Source organism: Saccopteryx bilineata, chromosome 7 (genome assembly GCF_036850765.1).
Source record: "Saccopteryx bilineata isolate mSacBil1 chromosome 7, mSacBil1_pri_phased_curated, whole genome shotgun sequence".
In the NCBI taxonomy this organism is placed as follows: domain Eukaryota; kingdom Metazoa; phylum Chordata; class Mammalia; order Chiroptera; family Emballonuridae; genus Saccopteryx; species Saccopteryx bilineata.
The window spans coordinates 57,192,649-57,213,421 of record NC_089496.1 but is presented as its reverse complement, the minus strand read 5'-3'; the positions used below and the strand labels follow the sequence as shown (position 1 = coordinate 57,213,421).

General features: G+C 66.8%; 1 protein-coding gene across 8 annotated transcripts in view; it reads right to left on the bottom strand.

The window, feature by feature from the left end:
- The window catches only part of TNS3 (tensin 3), a 133,138-nt gene that overhangs the window by 22,856 nt on the left and 89,509 nt on the right, over positions 1–20,773 (bottom strand). For 7 of the 8 annotated variants that reach the window (XM_066240242.1, XM_066240240.1, XM_066240243.1 and 4 more), the window contains 7 exons: positions 20,332–20,397; positions 19,409–19,513; positions 12,566–13,804; positions 6,995–7,167; positions 6,600–6,683; positions 6,221–6,347; positions 6,054–6,137 (listed from right to left, as the gene is read on the bottom strand). In XM_066240242.1, the coding sequence (XP_066096339.1) occupies positions 6,054–6,137; positions 6,221–6,347; positions 6,600–6,683; positions 6,995–7,167; positions 12,566–13,804; positions 19,409–19,513; positions 20,332–20,397 (1,878 nt within the window). The remainder of the gene's footprint in view (positions 1–6,053; positions 6,138–6,220; positions 6,348–6,599; positions 6,684–6,994; positions 7,168–12,565; positions 13,805–19,408; positions 19,514–20,331; positions 20,398–20,773) is intronic. The other variant, XM_066240236.1, reaches the window with a different exon arrangement.

The window sequence follows — 20,773 nt, the reverse complement described above, 5'->3', positions numbered from 1 at the left end:
CGTTTCACACCACCCGCAGCCCTTACGGGACTAGGGACGCTGCCCCCTCGTCAGGCAGACGTCTTGCTCTGCTCCTGTGGCTGAGATCCGACGGCAGCAGCCATGTGGCAGGGAAGGGGGCCTCACAGTAGGAGCTGGGGAGCAGGCAGCACACCCCGAGGTTCACGCTCACCGAGCGCAGCAGGGACGGCCGCTCACCCCGCGCCTCTCTGCCCTGTGGGTCAGGCACAGCCCCCTCGAACCCCTAGTACTGACCCGCTTCCCCTCACGACCTCCAGCGAGACCAGGCCCCACGTCCACCCAGGGCGGCTCTTTCTGGCTCAGAGGACGGCTGCCTCCAGCACACACACCACCGACGGGTCCAGGCGCGCACACGCAGCAGGCTCCCCACATGTCAGCCCTCGATCCCCATGCCCCCCAGGGCAGCCCAGGGTGCACGCCCCCCACCAGGAGACACCGGGAGCCTGGGCCCCGCCCGAGGTCCAGCAGCACTTCCTCTGCAGTGTGTGTGTCCTGTGCCCTGGGGCCGAGAGGAGCCGTCGGAAGTGCAGACTCAGCAGGTGTGTCCTTTCTCATGGCCCCTGGACAGAGCGCGGTGCCCAGCCCAGGAAGGGCTGGGACAGACGGCCGGGCTCCGGGCTCTGAGCTCTGACTCCTCACGGCGGGTCCTGCCTCCCCCAGGGGAGCTGCTGCCTGCGGAGAAGTGACTTCTGTGCTCCTGGTGAAGGTTACGCTCGAGAAGCTGGCCCCAGACCGTGCTGCCCCATGGTCAGCGTCAGCGGTCACTGGGAGGAGACCCCCTGCAGGGTCACACAGAAGCAGACAGCCTGTGTCCGGCACGCAGCCCTCTCCGCACACCAGCCTCCCTTCTAGGGGCAGCGTCTCCTCCCAGCTGCGGCTCGTCCACGGACTTATCAGAAAACGCAGCCGGGACACGGTGACAAGGACACGCAGACGGACACCAGTGCAGAGGCTGACACAGGGACGGCGGTACCTGACCGGCCCCCGCCTCCCACAGGCCCCCGCCTGCCCCCCAAATGCACAGCCTCTGCGGGTGGGAGCCCCGAGGGGGGCTCCAGGGACAGCCCAGGACCCCCCACCAACAGACCAGCAACCTGGGGCCGGAAGTGAGGCCGGGATTCTGGGGCCATGAGCAAGCGAGGGGGAGAGGAGGGAAGACGGAAGGAGGGATGGGAGGAGGGGAGAGGGAAGGAGAGGAAGGAGGAGGAGAAGGGAGGAGGAGGGAGGAGGAGGGAGGAAGAGGAGGAGGGAGAGGAGGGAGGAGGAGGGAGGAAGAAGAGGAAGGAGAGGAGGGAGGAGGAGGGAGGAGCAGGAAGAGGAAGAAGGAGGGAGAGGAGGGAGAAGGAGGAGGAGGAGCAGGAAGAGAAGGAAGGAGGGAGAGGAGGGAGGAGAAGGAGGAAGAGGAGGGAAAGAGGAGGAAGGAGGGAGAGGAAGGGGAGGGGAGGAGAGAAGGCCGGGAGAGACAGGTTTCTGGTCAGGAGGCCTCAGGAAGGCCTGCGATCTGGAGGGTGGGGGGAAGTTGGGGGATCAAGCAGGTGCTAGGGGGGGGTCAAGCAGGTGTTGGGGGGATCAAGCAGGTGTTGGGGGGTCAATCAAGCAGAGCTGTTGGCTAAGGAGCCAGGAGAAGGTGCAGGAGGAGAGGTGGGCGTGTCCCCTGGGCGTCCCCTTCCTGGCCCAGCCATCTTAAGGGACAACCTGGACAGTCGGACACGTCCTCCCAGCTCCTGGCGCGCCCACAGGTCTGCAGGGCCCGGGTCCTGTCACCTCTCTGTGCCCCGCCCGCCCGAGCCCCTCAGTGAAGGGGTCCCGGCCCCCCCACCACGGGCACTGCAGGTGTCCTCAGAGCCGAGCACGTGGCAGGTGGGGCAGCTGAGGACCTCGGGGGTGCCGGCTGCGGAACACGCTCTCTGAGTGCGCAGCGTCGGGGCAGGGAGGGGCCTCTGGTGACTGCGCGTATGGCTTCAGCAGGAACAAGGGAAGAAAGAGGAATTTAGGAAGACCTCAGTGACCAGGCATCAGGCAGGAACCTGGGGTCACCCGGACGCTCCAATCACGCTTCCCGGGAGCCCCTGGCCCCCAGCACCAGCACCAGCACCAGCACCAGCCCGACCCAGCTAGCAGCCTGCGCAGAAGTGACTGCCAACAAGCAGACCCCACGCACAGCCCCGCCCGCCCCTGGGAAACGGTGGGGCTTGGGATGCTTCACAGCAGAGGGGGCTGAGTCCCCCCAGTTCGGAGACTGTCCCCCCACGCCGTGTGAGCACCGCCGTGACCACTTCCGCTCACGTCTACGCCTCGTCTCCACATGAGCAGGGCCGGCGGGACTCAGAACTGCGACAGAAGCCCCCACCCCGGCCGCAGGTCAGAACGTTTAGGTGCTGAGATTCCAGAACCGTCCACCAGGGGGCGTGAGAGGAACAGGTTATGGAACTCAGAGATGGGTCATCTGTGCCAAGAGCCGGGGACAGAGGATGGCAGTCCCCCCCACGCCACCCCCCGTCGGGTCGGTCACTGACGCGGGGTCACGCCCGGCGGCCGCCTGTGGCCAAGGAGCCAGACTGAGCCGTCGCCTCCTCACCCTTCCTGAGCTGGTCCGCTCACCGTGCCCGCTGATCACTCACGCCCAGACCCACGCTGCCCGCTGCTCTGCCCACCCACCCCGGGGGCTCAGTTTTGAACAGTTTACTGCGGTCGCCTTTCCCTCCCGTGTTTAACCGGGTGGGGGCACAGCAGCCGCCATTCACCGGCTGTCCAGGGTCCCCCGTGCTGTCTCGTGCAGCCCGCACGCCCGCAGACACAGGTGTCCCGTACACGCCACAGACACGCGTGCGCTGGGTACACACGCACCGTGACACGCACGCACGGGGGACCTGCCTCTCGGCTTCTGCGAAGGCAGAGCCCTCGAGGGCCTCTGGGACGGTCACTGCGTCACACTCTGCAAACATCCCTGCTAAAGGCCCTCAGGTTCCAAAACCAGGAGAAGTGTCTTAGCGCCCAGCATTGAAGTGACAGCTTTAAGAAAAAGGAAGCGTAGCCTCCCAGTCTCCCCTCTTGTCCCCCCTGCACCCCAGCGAGGCTCCCGGGCTCTGCTGCTTCCTGCCTCGGGGGACCATGGCCGTGCGTCTGACGTCCGCGGGCAGCTCGGGGGACCGTGGCCGTGCGTCTGACGTCCGCGGGCAGCTCGGGGGACCGTGGCCGTGCGTCTGACGTCCGCGGGCAGCTCGGGGGACCGTGGCCGTGCGTCTGACGTCCGCGGGCAGCTCGGGGGACCGTGGCCGTGCGTCTGACGTCCGCGGGCAGCTCGGGGGACCGTGGCCGTGCGTCTGAGGTCCGCGGGCAGCTCGGGGGACCGTGGCCGTGCGTCTGACGTCCGCGGGCAGCTCGGGGGGCCGTGGCCGTGCGTCTGAGGTCCGCGGGCAGCTCGGGGGACCGTGGCCGTGCGTCTGAGGTCCGCGGGCAGCTCGGGGGACCGTGGCCGTGCGTCTGACGTCCGCGGGCAGCTCGGGGGACCGTGGCCGTGCGTCTGAGGTCCGCGGGCAGCTCGGGGGACCGTGGCCGTGTGTCTGACGTCCGTGGGCAGCTCGGGGGACCGTGGCCGTGCGTCTGAGGTCCGCGGGCAGCTCGGGGGACTGTGGCCGTGTGTCTGACGTCTGTGGGCAGCTCTGCAGGCAGCACCTGGGGAGCACCCAGCACCAAGGGCTGGGTTTGGGCCGAGGCTTCCTGCTGGGTTCTGATGCTCCCTCGGTCCCGTTCCGCTGGGCGGTTTTGGTCACAAACGGGGTGACTTCTCCGACACCCATTCTGCACCGATGAGGCGATCATGTCATGTTTCTCCGCGTGCATGGCGGGTGACACGGGCGGGCTTCACACATCAAACCAGCGCACCCAGGAAGAAACCCACAACGTAGCCGCTTTCGTACGTGACCTCCGTTTCCTTCTCTTCCGTCAGGGATTCCGTGTCCACGTCCGTCGGGGTGAAGGTCGACAGGATTTGGTGGTGGTCATCTCTGGCCGGTTGTGGACTCAGGATAACACCAGCTTCACAAAATACACCGGGCTGCGCGGACCGTCCAGAGTTCGTGTTAACTCTTCTTAAAATGTTCGGTGGTGTTCTCCAGTGCGGTCAACCGCGTGTCACCACTCCCCCAGTGACAGGCATCTCGCTTCTGGCTTTCCTCCTGAAATCAAGCTGCTCCAGCTCTGTGGGCAGGGGCTCCCGTGAACCTCGGCCGCCCCCCTGTGCCCACCAGCGCCCCCAGGGCGCCTGCCTTCGTGCTGTGGGGCCCGCTGGCTCCGCGTCAGGGCCGAGTGCTCATCCAAACCCACACGTTCCCCTCGGCCAGCGATCGGGGCCGACCGGGGGTCGGGGTGCAGAGGCGACGTCCCTTACCTTGCTTCCATCTAAACTATTATTAGCACACGGAAAGGAACAGACCCCGGGCTGTCTCTGCCGAGTCAGGTCAGTGCACAAACACACCCCAGAACACGCACACCATCTCGCGGACTGCCCACGCGACGTGCGAGCCAACGCAGTGACCCGGCCAGGTCCTGGCACCGCCGCCGTCAGCCTCGCTAAGGGAGGAGGCGGTGTGACCGCGATGCTGTGTCTACAGAGAAGCATGTGTGGTCCCAACGCCACACAGGAAGCTGGGGACGACGCCCTTCTAGTAAAAGACATGGAGCTCTGGCTTCTCCGGAGAAAGGGGGACGGAGCTCGCTGTCGGCACTGCAGCCACTCGGGGCACGTGCCCCCGTCACAGGGACCCGCTGACGGCCGTGAGCGGGAACCCTCACTGCAGCCACTCGGGCCACGTGCCCCCGTCACAGGGACCCGCTGACGGCCGTGAGCGGGAACCCTCACTGCAGGGACTCGGGCCACGTGCCCCCGTCACAGGGACCCGCTGACGGCCGTGAGCGGGAACCCTCACTGCGGCCACTCGGGCCACGTGCCCCCGTCACAGGGACCCGCTGACGGCCGTGAGCGGGAACCCTCACTGCAGGGACTCGGGCCACGTGCCCCCGTCACAGGGACCCGCTGACGGCCGTGAGCGGGAACCCTCACTGCAGCGACTCGGGCCACGTGCCCCCGTCACAGGGACCCGCTGACGGCCGTGAGCGGGAACCCTCACTGCGGCCGTGGCAAAAAAACAGGGCAGAAAAAATCTACAATCACAGACCCCAGCCAAGTGGCTCAGAGCATCGTGCCGACACCCCAAGCCTGCGGGTTCGATCCCAGGTCAGGGCACATACAGGAACCCAGCAGTAAGGCAGGAATGGAGGAAGAACGAGTTGCTGTTTCTCTGTCTCTATAGCTCTCCCTTCCTCTCTCTCTAAAAGTTAGTAAATAAAAGCTAAAAATAAAAAAGAACTTATAATTCTGAATAAGAGTGACTGAGCGTGGGGTGTGGCTGCAGCAGCCCCTCCACTTGCCTGAGGTCGGGCTCATGCTATCACAGTGCGTGGGGACCACCCACGGGGGAGGGGGCCCCGGGCATCTCAGACACGAGCCCAGGCAGAAAGTGCCGGAAGCTGACCCATCCCGCTCCTCCGGGAAGACCTAGAGCTGTGACAGCGTCCGGACGAAGGAGCCAGGACAGGTCAGGGCGGCAGGCAGCGAGTGAGGGCCGCCCAGGCCGCACGGAGCGCTCTGCGCAGTCACGCCGGGAGAGCCGGGAAGCCCTGCGCCCAGCCGCCGAGGCCACTGACCTTCCCCAGAGCCGCGTGCTCGGTGGACACTCAGCCGGCCGCGTGCTGGGCGGAGCCTGGACACCCACGCTGTCCGGAGGCTGCGCAGTGCGCCTGCGCGAGGGAAGCGGCTCTGGGCGTGACACCTGCGCCCAGCCGCCGAGGCCACGTGACCTTCCCCAGACCCGCGTGCTCGGTGGACACTCAGCCGGCCGCGTGCTGGGCGGAGCCTGGACGCCCACGCCGTCCGGAGGCTGCGCAGTGCGCCTGCGCGAGGGAAGCGGCTCTGGGCGGAGCCACCTAGCCCGGCGGGCGCACCCGGGGCGGGCGGGGGGCGAGTCTCTTACCGTGAGCTGCTCTGTACAGGCCGCTGGCGCTGCCCGGCTGCGCCCCGGGCGGGCTGAACGCGGGGTGATGCGGGGGCGTCGTCACTGGAAAAGGCAGAGAGGGGGCTGTGCCGGCGTCCTCCCCCGAGGGCGGCAGGGGCGCGCAGGGAGCCTCGCCGCCTTCTTACCGTAGGGAGTGGGCGGGGACACCGGGAAGGCCGGCGTGGGGGACGCGGACTCACTGCCGCTCTTGTTCGGAGAGAAGCCCCTGCCGTCGGGCCCGCCAAGGTCTGGGGGGTACGCGGCGATCGTCATCTGAACGAGACACGGGCAGCTCAGGCAGGGCCGCCCCCGAGTCAGCCCGTGGGGACCGGAGGCCCCGTCCACAGCCCCGCGCCCCGGCCTCCACGCCCGGAAGAGCTTCGGCCGCAGCGCGAGAGGGGCGCCGGTGGCTTGCACGCAGCAGGGGACAGTGACTGTGACGCCATCGTGACCACGCCACCGCCCAAGGACGTGGAGACGCACGCGGTGCCCAGGGGAGGGAGGCGGGGAGACGGGGAGACGTACCCCAAACGCTCGCGCGGGGTTCGCCTGTGGGCCGAGACCGCGGGGGACCCTCTTCTGGTCCGTCCTGGGCCCCAGCTTCTCCACCTGGAGAGGAAGGAAACCGGGTTTGGGGGTCGGCCCGCCTGTCTCCCTTCAGTTCTGGGGGAAACCTTTCACTACGCTTCCAGGCGGACGCTCTGCGCTGTCCCCACGGGGCCCGTGTCCACCCTGACCCCGCGTCCTGCCGCCGTCCGGGGGCCTGGGTGGGCGTCACGCCTGTCTGCCCGGGCAGAGGGACCGGGGGTCGTCCAGACCGCGGACCACGGGCCCCTGCCCTCGGGAGGAACCGTCTGAGACCCGCGGGCAGAGAGGGGACCTGGGCTTGGGACCCGCCATCCGGGGCGGGGCGGGCGCACCTCTTTGGCGTCTGTCGGGGACAGGAAGGGCACCAGGCTGGGAGATGGCTCCGCCCCTGGGGGCTTCCCCCACCCGCACGTGGAGAAGGCCGGAGGCCCCCCAGCATCGTTGTCGTACTGCCCGAGGCTCAGCTTCCGGAACCTTCTGCCCAGCGGCTCGTCCCCTGCGGAGCCTGTGGGGAGAGACGGGGACAGCGCTTTCACCCCGTGGAGCCGGCTCCACAGCCTCTCGGACCCCCGGTCCCAGCTCGCCTGCGTCAGCACGGGGGGGGGGGGTCAGCGGGTCAGTGTCCCCCCCCTTGCTGGATCGTCACCTGCACACAGTAGGGCTCAGAAAGCACGAGAAGAGGAAAGGAGAGATTCTCAGTGGTTAAGTGGGAAAGGGACCAGGGCCACCCCGACGACAGGGGACCTGGGGCCTGTCACCCCTCAGCCACCTCCCCTTCGGGGCATCAGGGGCCGACTTTGGGGTCAGAGGCTGACTGTGATGGCCTCTTGCACCCGCAATCACGTGCACACGCCCATCGCCCGCACGGACGGCCCATCTTCACCTGCAGCTTGTCCCTGACCGCGCCTCTCAAGTCTCCCACTGTCCCCACCACGTCGGGTCGCCCGGTCCCCACGCACGGACGTGCAGACTCGCGAACCACAGGGTCAGAGACGCTGCTTCCTTCAGCCCGGGGTGCCCAGGGCACAGGCAGCCACCAGACAGCAGCGCCCACTCTGGCGCGGCGCCCAGGCAGTGGGTGTGGCCGACACAGCTGAGCATGGGGCGAGGGGGTGGGGAGCCTGTGTCCCCCTGCCGTGTGGGCCTGGGGACTCCGACATCAACCCCTGCGCCCCATCCAGTGAGGGTCAACCTGTGACAGCTTCCACCTGAGCAACGAGGAACTCCAGACAGAAACATGAATCCCGTCACCGACGAAACACATACCACCCCAATCTCCGGTCAGAACACACCATGTGGGGGTTCTTCACACGAACCCCCAGGCCCAATGGAACCAGGCCCGCTATGTGGGGGTCCCGTCTGGTTTTATCCCCTTTTCTGGGACTCATGATTGGGAGGTTTGGCCATTCAGATAATAACGTTTCTATTGATGAGAATTCAGACCCAATATGAAAAGTTCCCTACGGTTCGCATTTAAGCTACGTGTCCCTAACTCCTAGGCAGGGAAGGTCACGGTGACGTTGCAGCTAACGGCGGGTCAGAATGACCAGCACACATGGCTTGCCCTGGGGTGAGTCTGGCCCAGACGAGTCCGTGGCTGTGACCACACTGCCCTGTGAGCACCGGACACACCTGGTGACCCCGCCCCTAACAGGGACTTTAAGAAGCTGCTGAGAGATGCCCGTTCAGGGAAGACACTCAACAAGGGTCACGCAGCTGCTTTGTGACCCTTGGGAGGGGTTCCTTTGAGGGTCCCACCTCTGGACCCTGCAGGTTCCCGGTGGGATGCCCCTTGGGCATGGCCCTCTGGATCACAAACCTGGTGACTGAGTGAGCCATACCCGAACTGGGTCTCCAAAAGGCAGGGCCCCTCCTGGGACGGGTCAGAGTCCGGATGTCCCACGCTCACACCCAGCAGCTGCCCAGACTGGCCAAGAGTGGCAAGCAGGATGTGGGAGGGAGGCGTAACCTTCTGGCACGTGTAAAACGGGGGTGGGGGGACGTCCGGGTGAGGGCGTGACGTCGGACACAGCCACCCACACGTCAGCGCGTGGCAGGCTGACCCGCGTCACGGTTACCCTGCAGCCGGCCCTGAGCGAACACCTGTGTTGTCAGCCCAGATACGCAAGGCCTGGTGCTCGGGGGTCTCCGGAAGGGGCACTGCGCCCACTCGTGCAGGATCACACGTGGGGATTTGTCACGAGTGGCACAGCAGCACTCCAGGTGACGTGAGATCTCAGAAGGTGCGGAGTGAGTGGACATGTCCCCTATCCCCAGGCCTGAGCGAGGAAACCGGGTCACAGACAGCAATCAACGCACGCTGACCTCACGCCCACCCATGCTGCCCCCCTGTGCTGCTGGCCCCACACGCTTACTAATCATTCTCTCGGGTGGCCACTAGGCTGGAAAGGGGCAGCTTCCTTCCAGACACGAGCCAAGGGGGGAGCAGAGCTAGGGTGCTCCTCAGTCGTGCGTGAGCGAGCACACAGGTGTGGGAGCACCTCTGGCAGCCAGGACCAGAGATGGGGCACAGGGCACGTGCAGACGGTGAGGAAGGGGCGCACTTCCTGGCCCTGGCCGGTTGGCTCAGTGGTAGAGCGTCAGCCCAGTGTGTGGAAGTCCCGGGTTTGATTCCCGGCCAGGGCACACAGGAGAAGCACCCATCTGCTTCTCCACCCCTCCCCCTCTCCTTCCTCTCTGTCTCTCTCTTCCCCTCCCGCAGCCAAGGCTCCATTGGAGCAAAGTTGGCCTGGGCGCTGAGGATGGCTCTGTGGCCTCTGCCTCAGGTGCTAGAATGGCTCTGGATGCGACAGAGCGACGCCCCAGAGGGGCAGAGCATCACCCCCTGGTGGGCGTGCCAGGTGGATCCCGGTCGGGCGCATGCGGGAGTCTGTGAGTCCGTCTATCTACTGCCTACTTTTAACTTTGGACAAATACAAAAAAAAAGTCCTTCCTGTCTGAGACTCGCTTCTTAGACGCAGCTGCACCTGACTGGCATCTAATGTCCTGATGCTCCGCCCTCGGCCCCTCCTGCAAAGGCAGAGCCTGCGTTTATGAAACTCTCGGTGTTTCTGACGCGGACAAGCTGAGGGTGCTGACGGGTCTCGATCCTGGCGGCACGCCAGAGCCGCCCACGTGGGGCGTTGGATCAGGGGCCCAGGGCTAACTCCTGCTCTGAGAGGCCCTGAGACCGTGACCTCCTGACACGCTGTCCTCCTGCACCCGGGCTGGAAGGTCAAGTGCCCCCGGCTACTCGTCTGCTCTCAGATAAGACCGAACTCCTGCGTCACTCGGGCACGCACGGCGGGTTCTGCACACGCCTCATGTTCCCGGTGTGTAAACAAGCAGTCACTCCACGGTCAGTTGGGGGCCTTCTGACCTCAGCACCTTCAGACAAACAAGTGTTTCCTCCAAAGGGACAGAGAGGACACAGGACAGTCAGGCGGGACCGCGACAAGACGCTCGTCCCCGCTGGGGGGTTCCCAGACGAGTGAGGACACGTTTCCTCGCCCCGGTGGCGGGACTCTTCACGGGCTGCTGACCTGCTCGGTCTGAGCGCCAACCCAGACCCAGGACCTCAGCAGACAGAGCTGCCTGGTGCCCCGTCCCCGGAGTCCGGCACAGGGACAGGGGAGCCCGGGCAAGGCACTGCTACCTCTTGGACAGCAAAGCAGACGGTCCTTCCCCGGGACACAGAAGGGCCTCGTGGGGGGCAGTGCGGGAAGGCGTCTGAAAGGCCAAGGAGCCCGTCCCCCACCCCCCGCGGAAAAACCTGAGTCGTATCCCGTCCCCACACACAAGGACCTGCGACTCACAGCAGACACAGAAAGCCACACGGATGACCCCCGCGGGGACTCTGTGGGCAGAGACACGCACCTGCCCCCGCTCCTCCGTGCACACAAATGTCCCTCCTCTTCCTGTCCTTCCCCCATCACTCAATCTCACGGGCTCTCCTCACACTCGTCCTTTTAGCAAGTGGAGTGTTGACTTCACACAGCTGAGGATGGTCCCCAGTGTCCACCCTTGGCCACCTCCCAGGGACAGCGCTGTCCCCAGCGTCCACCCTTGGCCACCTCCCAGGGACAGTGCTGTCCCCAGCGTCCACCCTCGGCCACCTCCCAGGGACAGCGCTGTTGGTTGGTGCACACGGGCTACGTCCAGCAGCCGGGGGCTGGTCCCCAGCATGACCCTGCCGCCCTTGTCCTGACCTCTGTCCCCCACAGAGAGGACCTGACCGCCTCCCCGACTGGGTGAATACGCGGTTCTCCCCGAGGGTCCCTCAGGGACTGCTCTATGTGGGGCAGTGGTGTCCACCCAGGACACAGACTCCAGAAACAGCCACCTACGCCGGAGGCCGGAGTCCTCACGGCAGGGCTCAAACATCCCAGGGCTCCTCGGGCCACTGACCCACAGAGTCGGTGTGTGTGGCCCAGCGGTCCTGCTCCTGGGTCCATCCACCGAGGAACTGACAGCAGGTGTCCAAACACTCGGGCCCGGTGCTCAGAGCAGCAGCTCCGCCCGGTCTCCAGGAGGTGAAACCACCCCGCTGACCGTCAGCAGAGGAGCGGACAATGACCCCACTGTCCATCAGCAGAGGAGGGGACAGCCACCCCGCTGTCTGTCAGCAGAGGAGGGACAGCCACCCTGCTGTCCGTCAACAGAGGAGCGGACAGCCACCCCGCTGACCATCAGCAGAGTAGGGGACAGCCACCCCGCTGACCATCAGCAGAGGAGCGGACAGCCACCCCGCTGTCCGTCAGCAGAGGAGGGACAGCCACCCCGCTGTCCATCAGCAGAGGGGCGGATAACCACCCATTGTCCATCAGCAGGACAACCACCCCACTGTCCGTCAGCAGAGGAGGGGACAACCACCCCACTGTCCGTCAGCAGAGGGGCGGACAACCACCCCACTGTCCGTCAGCAGAGGAGCGGACAACGGTGTGGCCTGGTCAGACGGCAGAACACCACGCACCCCTAAACAGAGAGGCCCTGACAGGTGACAGCACGAGGGGGCCTGGAAACAGTGAGGCTCGGGGGAGGGGAGGACACGGGAAGTCCCCGGTCACAGGACCCCAGGCCCAGTTCAGCTACACGCCAACACCGGAGGGCCTGGCCTCCAAAGTCACCACTCCCGGCCTTGGGTGGCCGCTGGGTCCCGGTCCTGCTGATCAGAGCCCGCAGGCTCCAACTCTACTGACCTCATTGACTCGGATGACGGCCTGGGCCGTCCTCTGTATGCAGAACCTTCCGGAAGCCCCATCTCCCTGAGGCCTCACACCACATCCCCTGTGGACGGGCCCCCTCCGTCACTGCCCCCACCCCAGTCCCCCCAGCCTTGGGCCTCCACCAGAGAGCACGCCACAGACCCAGTCCCAACACGTGCCCCATGGCCGTGCCACCGGACACCCGGAGGTCACTGCCTGTCCACCACAGCCACCTAGGCTTCCTGGACGAGCCGCTGGGAAGGAGGGCCAACTGGTTCTCCCAACACCACATCCCCGGGACAAGGGCCCAGGCGGGCTCTGCCTCCTTGAGTCAGTGCAGCCCCTGCCGCTGCAAGGGGCACACAGGGGACCCACCGGGCTGCACCCCCCGCTGCTCTGGGCCCGGGAGCTCGGCCTCGGGGCCTGGACTCACCGCACCCCTCGGCCCTGCCGGTCCTGAGCCTGCCCCTCCCCTCCCACTGCCCTCCACACCCTCCACCCCACACGCAGCCACCGGCTCTCTGCACGGCCGGGTCTGGGACGTCTCCTGCACCAGGACCGTGCAGTTACCTCCTGGTCCCCACAGGCTGCGGCCAGGGCCCAGCGGCCCTGTCCCCTCCCCCTGCAGCCCACCGAAGGACCCGCCCTCTCTGCTACAGAACACGGGCACAGGAGGGGCGCGCCCGAGACGCCGCTCACCTGGCTGCGCGGGGGCCCTGCTGGGGTCCTGCCCTCTGTCCTGCAGGCGGCCGCTGGCCCGGAGCCCGGGGCCCACACCATCGGGGACCATGGGGCCGTTGGCCTGGCTGCCCGTCATGTTCAGATGGGTGGGGACGGGCTCGAAGGTGGGGTCCAGCTCCAAGATCAGCCTGTTGAGCTGCTCGATGGACTGGTCGATGTCCAGGGTGGGCGACCCCGGGGAGGGGTCCGGGCTGGACTCCGGGCCCGTCCCGTTCACGATGCCGACGTCCGGGAACCTGGCTCTGAAGGCCTTCCCGGGAGGGGGCCGCTGGGTGTCGGGGGCGTGTAACCCAGGGCCCACGCCCCTCTGTGTGGCCACTCGGCCGCTGGGGCCCCGGGCGGGGGTGACCTGGAGCCGGGGCTGGGCCTGCACCGGGCGGGGACCGTCCGCTGGGCCGCGGCCGACGAGCCGGGCGTCCCCATCGGGGGCGAAGCTGTACTGGTGGGCGGCCACCATCTGCTGCTGGCGCACCCAGGTCTGCGTGGAGTAGCCGCTCTGCTCGTAGGCCTGCGGCCGGGCGGACAGGCCGGGCATCCCGAGCTCGGGCTGCGGCGGCTTGGGCTCCCGGCCCCCGAAGGCCTCCTGCTCGCAGGAGGGCTCCACGCTGAGGCCCGGGTCCGGGACCAGGGCACCGTGCGGGTCCTCGCCGCACCCGTCGGACAGGAGCGAGTGGCGGCTGCCCTGGTGGCGGGCGAAGGGGCCCAGGTGGGCGGACTGGCGCCCCTCGGAGGAGGACAGGGTCCCCAGGCTGTCCACGCTCTGCAGGTCCTGGCCGGGCACCTCGTCATCCAGGATGTCCGTCTCCCGGTCCTTGGGCGCGGCGTCCCCGTTCACGTGCACCTGGGCTGGCACCACGTGGCGCGTCCCGCTGAACTTGCTGCGCGCGTCCGCCATGTCCTTGGGGCTTCCGGAACCTTCCAGGCCAAAACCGCTGAGCAGCTGCTCCAGCTCGGCCTTCTCCTGGGCGCTCAGACCCCGCCTGGGCCCCGGAGCCAGGTGCTCCTCGGTCCTGTCTGTCCTCGCCGAGGCGGTGGAGTGGCCCGAGTCGCTGCTGACGGACAGCGTGTGGTCGCCGTGGTCTGGGCTGCTGGCGGCGGGGACGGCCGGGGGCCCCCCCGGGATGCTGGCGTCTGAGGTGCTCTTCTTCCTCACCTTGGCGTAGAGACTGCCGTCGACGGGGCCCTGGGTGTGCGGCACTGCCGGAGAGGAAACGGGAGAGCACGGTCAGGCAAGGGCGTTGGGGTGTCCGGCCCTTGGAATGGTGGGGGCGTCTGTCCAAACAGAGGACGGGATAGAAGGCCACTCCCAGCACGGAGAGAGACAAACGCCCCTCAGGACCCCTCTGTGTGCCCCGAGGTCAGCGGAGAGCGGTCCGAGGATCAGCGTCAGGGCCCTGACACGGCCCCACCTGTCCACGCAGAGGTGGTCACCATTCCCTGCGGCCACAGGGGGTTCCCACAACCGCAGCCCTCCCAGGACAAGGGTCCAGGAGGGGGGGAGATAAACCCCCCCTCTCGCTCTGATCCAGGCCTTCTCAGACACCAGGGACAGGGAGGCCGCTCTCCGCCCCCCCCCAGGACGGTGGTCTTGCCCTGTGGCACCCGCATGCCGGCCCCGCCCTCCAAGAGTGACCGACTCCCTTGGGAGACTTTCTGAAATACCTATCCAGGTTGAACCCTGGCTGGACCCCAGCTGTGTGTCCTCGGGTGAGTTACTGGACCTCTCTGTGCCTCATGCACCTCTTATCTGTAGGACAGCCCCCTGGCCGGTGGGAAGGGGGTGCTCCCGGAGGGCTGTCCTGGGATCTCAGTGTCCATTCAGGGGCCCGGGGGTTAGGGGGCCAGAGCGCCCCCTGGCATTCAGTTCGTGAGCACGCACAACTCAGCTCGGCGGACCCGTTTCTCATGAGGAAGGACGGATTTCAACAATTGTTTCCAAGTCTCGCCAGTCATCGTCTGAGGCGACTCAGGTGACCCGGGCCGCTCGCCCCTTCCCTCCAGGACGTCCGTGGCTGCCTGTGACACGCCAGCGCGCCAGAGCTGCTCCGGCTTTGCCGCCTCCCCTCTGTGCTGTTTCAAGACACAGCTGTGTGTGTGTGTGTGCCCAGTACTGCCCGCTGCGGAGAAAGCCCGGGCTGTGTGTCTGCTCCCGGCTTCGGAGAGCGTCACCTCTCGCCTGCAGAACCGGCGGCTGACGCGTTGCAGGGTTAGAGGGAACGAGCCCTCTGCCTGTGATTTTTTTCTTTTTCTGTTTTTTTAGGAAAAGCCAATGATGGCGATAAACCACTAAGTCCCCAGGGCGTGCAGCGTGGTCTGCGCCCCTGACAACCTCCTCTGCTCCCCCCCAGGCGAAGTTACAGAAACACCCCCCAGGCTGCAGCCTCTCCCCACTGTGGCACCCAGCCCCCAGCCTCAGGCCCCCGGGGCGACGGACGGCAGCCGGGACGCCCTGCCTGCCAAGGGGGCTCTGAGAGCCGCTCGCTTGGGAGCCACGCGGAGCTCTCCGCAAACGTGTTCTAGAAACAGGCGGCTGCACGTGCTTGGAAAAACACAGAGAGTAAGAAAGGGGGAAATATCATAAAACAAACCAGCGAGCGGTGGCAGGAGGCATTCCAACAGAAGGAAGCTCCTCCCCAGGGAGGGACGCGCTCACCGCAGCGCAGGACCCAACTCCTGGGCGGTTCTGGGCGTGCCTGGCACCCGGCACTGCCCCGGAATGCAGGGCACAGCAGCCGCCAGGACTCAGTGGGCGGTGGCCAGCGTCTCCTGGATGTGGCAACTGCCCAACGGCCCACACAAACATGACTGCGGCCAGCACCGCTCCTGACCCACACCCCACCTCGCCTGACACACCCGGGCCCGTCCTGGCAGCCCTTGAGGGCGCCTAACTCAAACGTTCCCGCCCCAGGGAAGCAGTGACAGTTCTCTGACCGGAGAGCCAGTCCGCGTGTCCCTCCTCTGGCTGGTGGGAGCCGCAGTCCACCCACCCCCACACCCTGTCCTGCCTCAGGAAGCTTGGGGCCCGCACGTCGCAGGTGTCTGTGTCTCTGCAGAACCACACACACACGCACGCACACTCGCCCACATGTGTGCACACACATATATACACTCAGCCACGTGTGTGCACACATATATACATGTCCACATGTGACCAGACACACTCGCCCACGTGAGCACTCACACACACACACACGCACACCCCTGCTTACTTTCCGTGCACCCCCCCCAGCCCCCCAGCTCTGCAGTCTGGGCGGTGGGACCCGCTTTCTGGGGGAGCTTCGGCCCGAGGAGCAGCGTGCACGCGGGCGTCTCCACCAGGCTGGCTCCCTCCCAGCTAGCCGGCAGAGCGGAGGATCCCGCTGGCTGTTGGGGACTTTGGTTCCAGCACCGGCTGGCCGGCACAGTGTCAATACGAGGGTGGGGTGTCTGTGAAGTTTGAACTCTGGAGGCTGAGGAGCAAAGGCTGCCGAGGCCGGGCCGGGCGGCCAGACCACGTGCGCACGGCCCTCAGAGCCAGCGGCCACCTGCCTGGCGCACAGACCACAGCTCCTGCGTCCCCTGCATTCTCGGAACAGCCGCCGGGACTCCGCGCCGCCTCCCCTGGGCCCTCGCGCTCGCTCACGTCAGCGTGAGCTCACCGGTGCTTCCTGCACAGGGTCCTCCTGCTGCCCTGCTCCCTCCCTCCCTCGGGGCTGCATCCCCACCCCTGGAGCCCAGCCCGCTCCGCACACCGGTGACCTGACCGTGTCCGGGTGGGAAGGCACCCCCAGGGGAGGCGGTATGGGGGAGGCACCCAGGCATGTGCTCCCCGGCCCTCCTCTCAACGCCCGGGGCTCCAGCACCCTTTCCCGTGCTGGTGACCTCACCAGGATGTCTGTGCGCTGCCTGGCGACGTGCGCCCAGAGTGAGACCCCTCAGCCTGCCTGTCACTCGGGAGGAAGGGACAAGGAACCCAGCAGGAAGCTCATTCACGAGGCCCCTGTCCTCAGAACGCGTCCCCAGCAGAGGGATGTGAGAGAGTGAAGGGCCTGGCTGGGCAGCTGCGGGACTCCACGCGTGACGGCGTGGGCTCTGGACAGGGACAGGCCTGAGCCAAGGCAGCTGGGTGGACTCGCCCCGCCCCCCGCGCCCAGCAGGGCCCGAGCAGAGGTGGACAGAGGGCAGCCATACATCCCTTTCCAGTAAAAGACAGTGTCTGCCCTGGGGCGACATGGTGGGGACCCCGCCTGCTTCTCGCCCTGGTGCAGGGACTGCTGGCCGGTGGGGGGTGGGGGGGCAGCAACAGGCTCGGGACCGAGCTCACCAAGCAGATCAGCCTCACGCCTGAGGCGCTGAAGAGCGTGGAGAGTGGGGGAGAAGGAGGGAGCTCAGGAAGAAGTCCACCGTGGAGGGACCCTGGGGGCGGCAGCGCAGAGACCCGTGGTGCGGCCGGACCCTGGGCAAGCTTTCTGGGGGCGGCAGTGCAGAGACCCGTGGAGCGGCCGGACCCTGGGGGCGGCAGTGCAGAGACCCGTGGAGCGGCCGGACCCTGGGCAAGCTTTCTGGGGGCGGCAGTGCAGAGACCTGTGGAGGGACCCTGGGGGGCGGCAGTGCAGAGACCTGTGGTGCAGCTGGACCCTGGGCAAGCTTTCTGGGGGGCGGCAGTGCAGAGACCCGTGGAGCGGCTGGACCCTGGGCAAGCTTTCTGGGGGCGGCAGTGCAGAGACCTGTGGAGGGACCCTGGGGGGCGGCAGTGCAGAGACCCGTGGTGCAGCTGGACCCTGGGCAAGCTTTCTGGGGGGCGGCAGTGCAGAGACCCGTGGAGCGGCTGGACCCTGGGCAAGCTTTCTGGGGGCGGCAGTGCAGAGACCCGTGGAGCGGCCGGACCCTGGGCAAGCTTTCTGGGGGGCGGCAGTGCAGAGACCCGTGGAGCGGCCGGACCCTGGGCAAGCTTTCTGGGGGCGGCAGTGCAGAGACCCGTGGAGGGACCCTGGGGGGCGGCAGTGCAGAGACCCGTGGTGCAGCTGGACCCTGGGCAAGCTTTCTGGGGGCGGCAGTGCAGAGACCCGTGGAGCGGCCGGACCCTGGGCAAGCTTTCTGGGGGCGGCAGTGCAGAGACCCGTGGAGGGACCCTGGGGGGCGGCAGTGCAGAGACCCGTGGAGCGGCCGGACCCTGGGCAAGCTTTCTGGGGGCGGCATTGCAGAGACCCGTGGAGCGGCCGGACCCTGGGCAAGCTTTCTGGGGGCAGTAGTGCAGAGACCCGTGGAGCGGCCAGACCCTGGGCAAGCTTTCTGGGGGCGGCATTGCAGAGACCCGTGGAGCGGCCGGACCCTGGGCAAGCTTTCTGGGGGCGGTAGTACAGGGCAGTTCAGAGACCCGTGGTGCAGCCGGACCCTGGGCAAGCTTTCTGGGGGCGGCATTGCAGAGACCCGTGGAGCGGCCGGACCCTGGGCAAGCTTTCTGGGGGCGGCAGTGCAGAGACCCGTGGGGCGGCCGGACCCTGGGCAAGCTTTCTGGGGGCGGCAGTGCAGAGACCCGTGGAGCGGCGGGCCCGCTGGCCTGGGCGCAGGGCCATGAGGACGGCCGGGCTGTGCAGTGAGGAGGCAGAACAGACCCCGTACCTTTGGGGGACCCTCTGGCGGAAGCCGGTGTACTCTGTGAACTAGCGTTCACGTGGCAGGCTGGCGCTTACATGGGGTTCAGTGGGAAAACTGTCATGTGACACTTAGAAGCCCCGGTGCCCAGGACGAGGCCCGTCTCTGCACAGGACCGTCTGCAGGCTCCAAAGTGCCACCAGAAGCAGCCCAGAGGGGCGAGGGGCCACATGCCATGCACACTTGGTGAGCCCGGTGCAGCCACACACGCCCCCTCCAGTCTCACGCTCACGACCCACAGAGGGGGACGCAGTGCTGTCCCTCCACGGACACGGGCTCCCGGCTGCTCTGCATCGGGAGGACGCGGAGGTGACAGGAGGTATTCTGACCGTCTCTCCCTCAGATGGGGTCTGATTCCCAGTCAGGGTGCAAAGCCGTGGACTGCCTGCGTTCTCACGAGCCCCGGAGCCGTCCTGCGTGCCCTGTGAGGTCAGCCTCCCTCCCGGCTTCTCCTGGCCAACCCTGCCCTTCCCTCCTGCACGACCGGCCCCGACCCAGGCTGGACGTCCCTCTGGGTGAGGGGGTCGCACAGACACGGACGCAGCGACGCAGCCACAGAGCCCGGATGGCTGAGTCACAGACAGAAACGAGGCCGGACGCCCGGTGCCCCAGACACAGCAAAGGGGCTGAAAGGGCAGGGCCGGACGCCAGCAACCCGCCGTGGGCAAGGAGGGCCCCAGAAGACAACCTCGCCGCCCGGCCACCGCCCGCCACGGTGCTCGTAAGAGCCGAACCCCCACGCACCACGCCGGGTCTCAGGAGCGCCCCCAGACCCCCCAGGGCAGGGACGCCGCCCCTCAGGAACGACGGTGGGACTTCCATCCTCCCAGGACCGCCGGGAAAGCTCGGACCCCAACGTGTAACGGACACAAGACACACGTGTAACGCACACAGGACACACGTGTAATGGACACAGGACACACGTAGATACGCACCAGCTCGGACCCCAACGTGTAACGGACACAGGACACACGTGTAACGCACACAGGACACACGTGTAACGGACACAGGACACACGTAGATACGCACCAGCTCGGACCCCAACGTGTAACGCACACAGGACACACGTGTAATGGACACAGGACACACGTGTAACGGACACAGGACACACGTGTAACGGACACAGGACACACGTGTAATGGACACAGGACACAGGCAGACACGCACCTTCGCCGTCGGCACTCAGGTTCTCGTATGAGTCCCAGCGGATCAGTGGGTCGGCCGTGTTGAAGTCCACGCTCACCCCGTGGTCATTCCGCAAATGCTCGCAGCCTGCGCGGGGGAACGGAGACACGGGCGTCAGTCCGGCCGGGCCAGCCCCTCGCGCTCCTTCGTGCCGACGAGGGGGCCGCGGTCTGCCCCGCGCCCTGGCCCTGGCGTCAACAAGCGAGCGCGCACCGTTTGCCTCGGGCAGACAGGATGACGGTTAGAGCCCCCGCAGGTGGGAGGGGCCAAGGCTCAGCCTCCGTCCACCGTGTGTGGGGCTCTGGGTGCCACATCTGCACGACAGGGTCCCCAGAGCCTTCCCCAGACAGGACCGAGAGCCCGGCCTCGGGTGACGGACAGAGAGGTGGGCATGGGCCAGGCCGCAGCGCCGACCTCTGCTCGTCCTGCAGCTGTTCTGAGAACGCCACGGGGGCTGAGCCCACAGCCCGGCGGTGACTTCATGCCTGAGCTGGGGGCACCAATTGCGGGAGGGTGCTGAGCTTACACGGCAAGGAAACACGGGGTTAAAACGCTCACGCACATGGATCCTGAGGACAGACACGCACCCCGAGCCTTGATCATAAAAGGGCTGGTGCCTCTTTCAGTGTGTTTTTAGAAGGAAAGGAAACTGTCTTAAACATCAGTATTTGCAGACGACAGAACTTCTAACGCCGTTGTTACTAAGGGAGCGAGGAAACATTCGGTGTCGTCTCCCCGAGAAGGAGGGACGGAACTTCAGGGACCACGCGTGCCCCCACCTCACCCACCGCCTGACACCCTGTGGTTACAAACGATGCTATAAAAATTGCCCAACAAAGGCCACGGGCCGAGGTGGGAGCAGGCAGAGACCCTGACAGGCCCCCCGCGCCCCGCCCCGGACCCACCTTGAATCCTCTCGGGCGTGGCCGAGAACACTAACTCCACCTTCCCGTTGGCAGGAAAACGGTCATCTGAAACAGAAATCAGTTTCAACACATGGCGGCGAGGAGCCAAGGAACACACGGCCCGGCCCGGCACGGCACAGCACAGCACGGCATGGCACGGCCCGGCACGGCCCGGCCCGGCACGGCACGGCACGGCACGGCACGGCACGGCCCGGCACGGCACGGCACGGCACGGCCCGGCACCGTCCGACAGCCACCTCGTGCCCAGGGCAGGGAGATCGGGGCACGCTGTTTCTCTATGGCGTCTCCTTTGCCGGGTCCACCGTCAGTCTTCCCGGGGACGGGTCACAGCTGTGTCGCTCAGGGGGTCAGCGGGAGGGGCAGGGAGAATAGAGCCACAGACCGGTCCCACTGGGCACCCTGGCCCCTCTGCGGGGGGGGG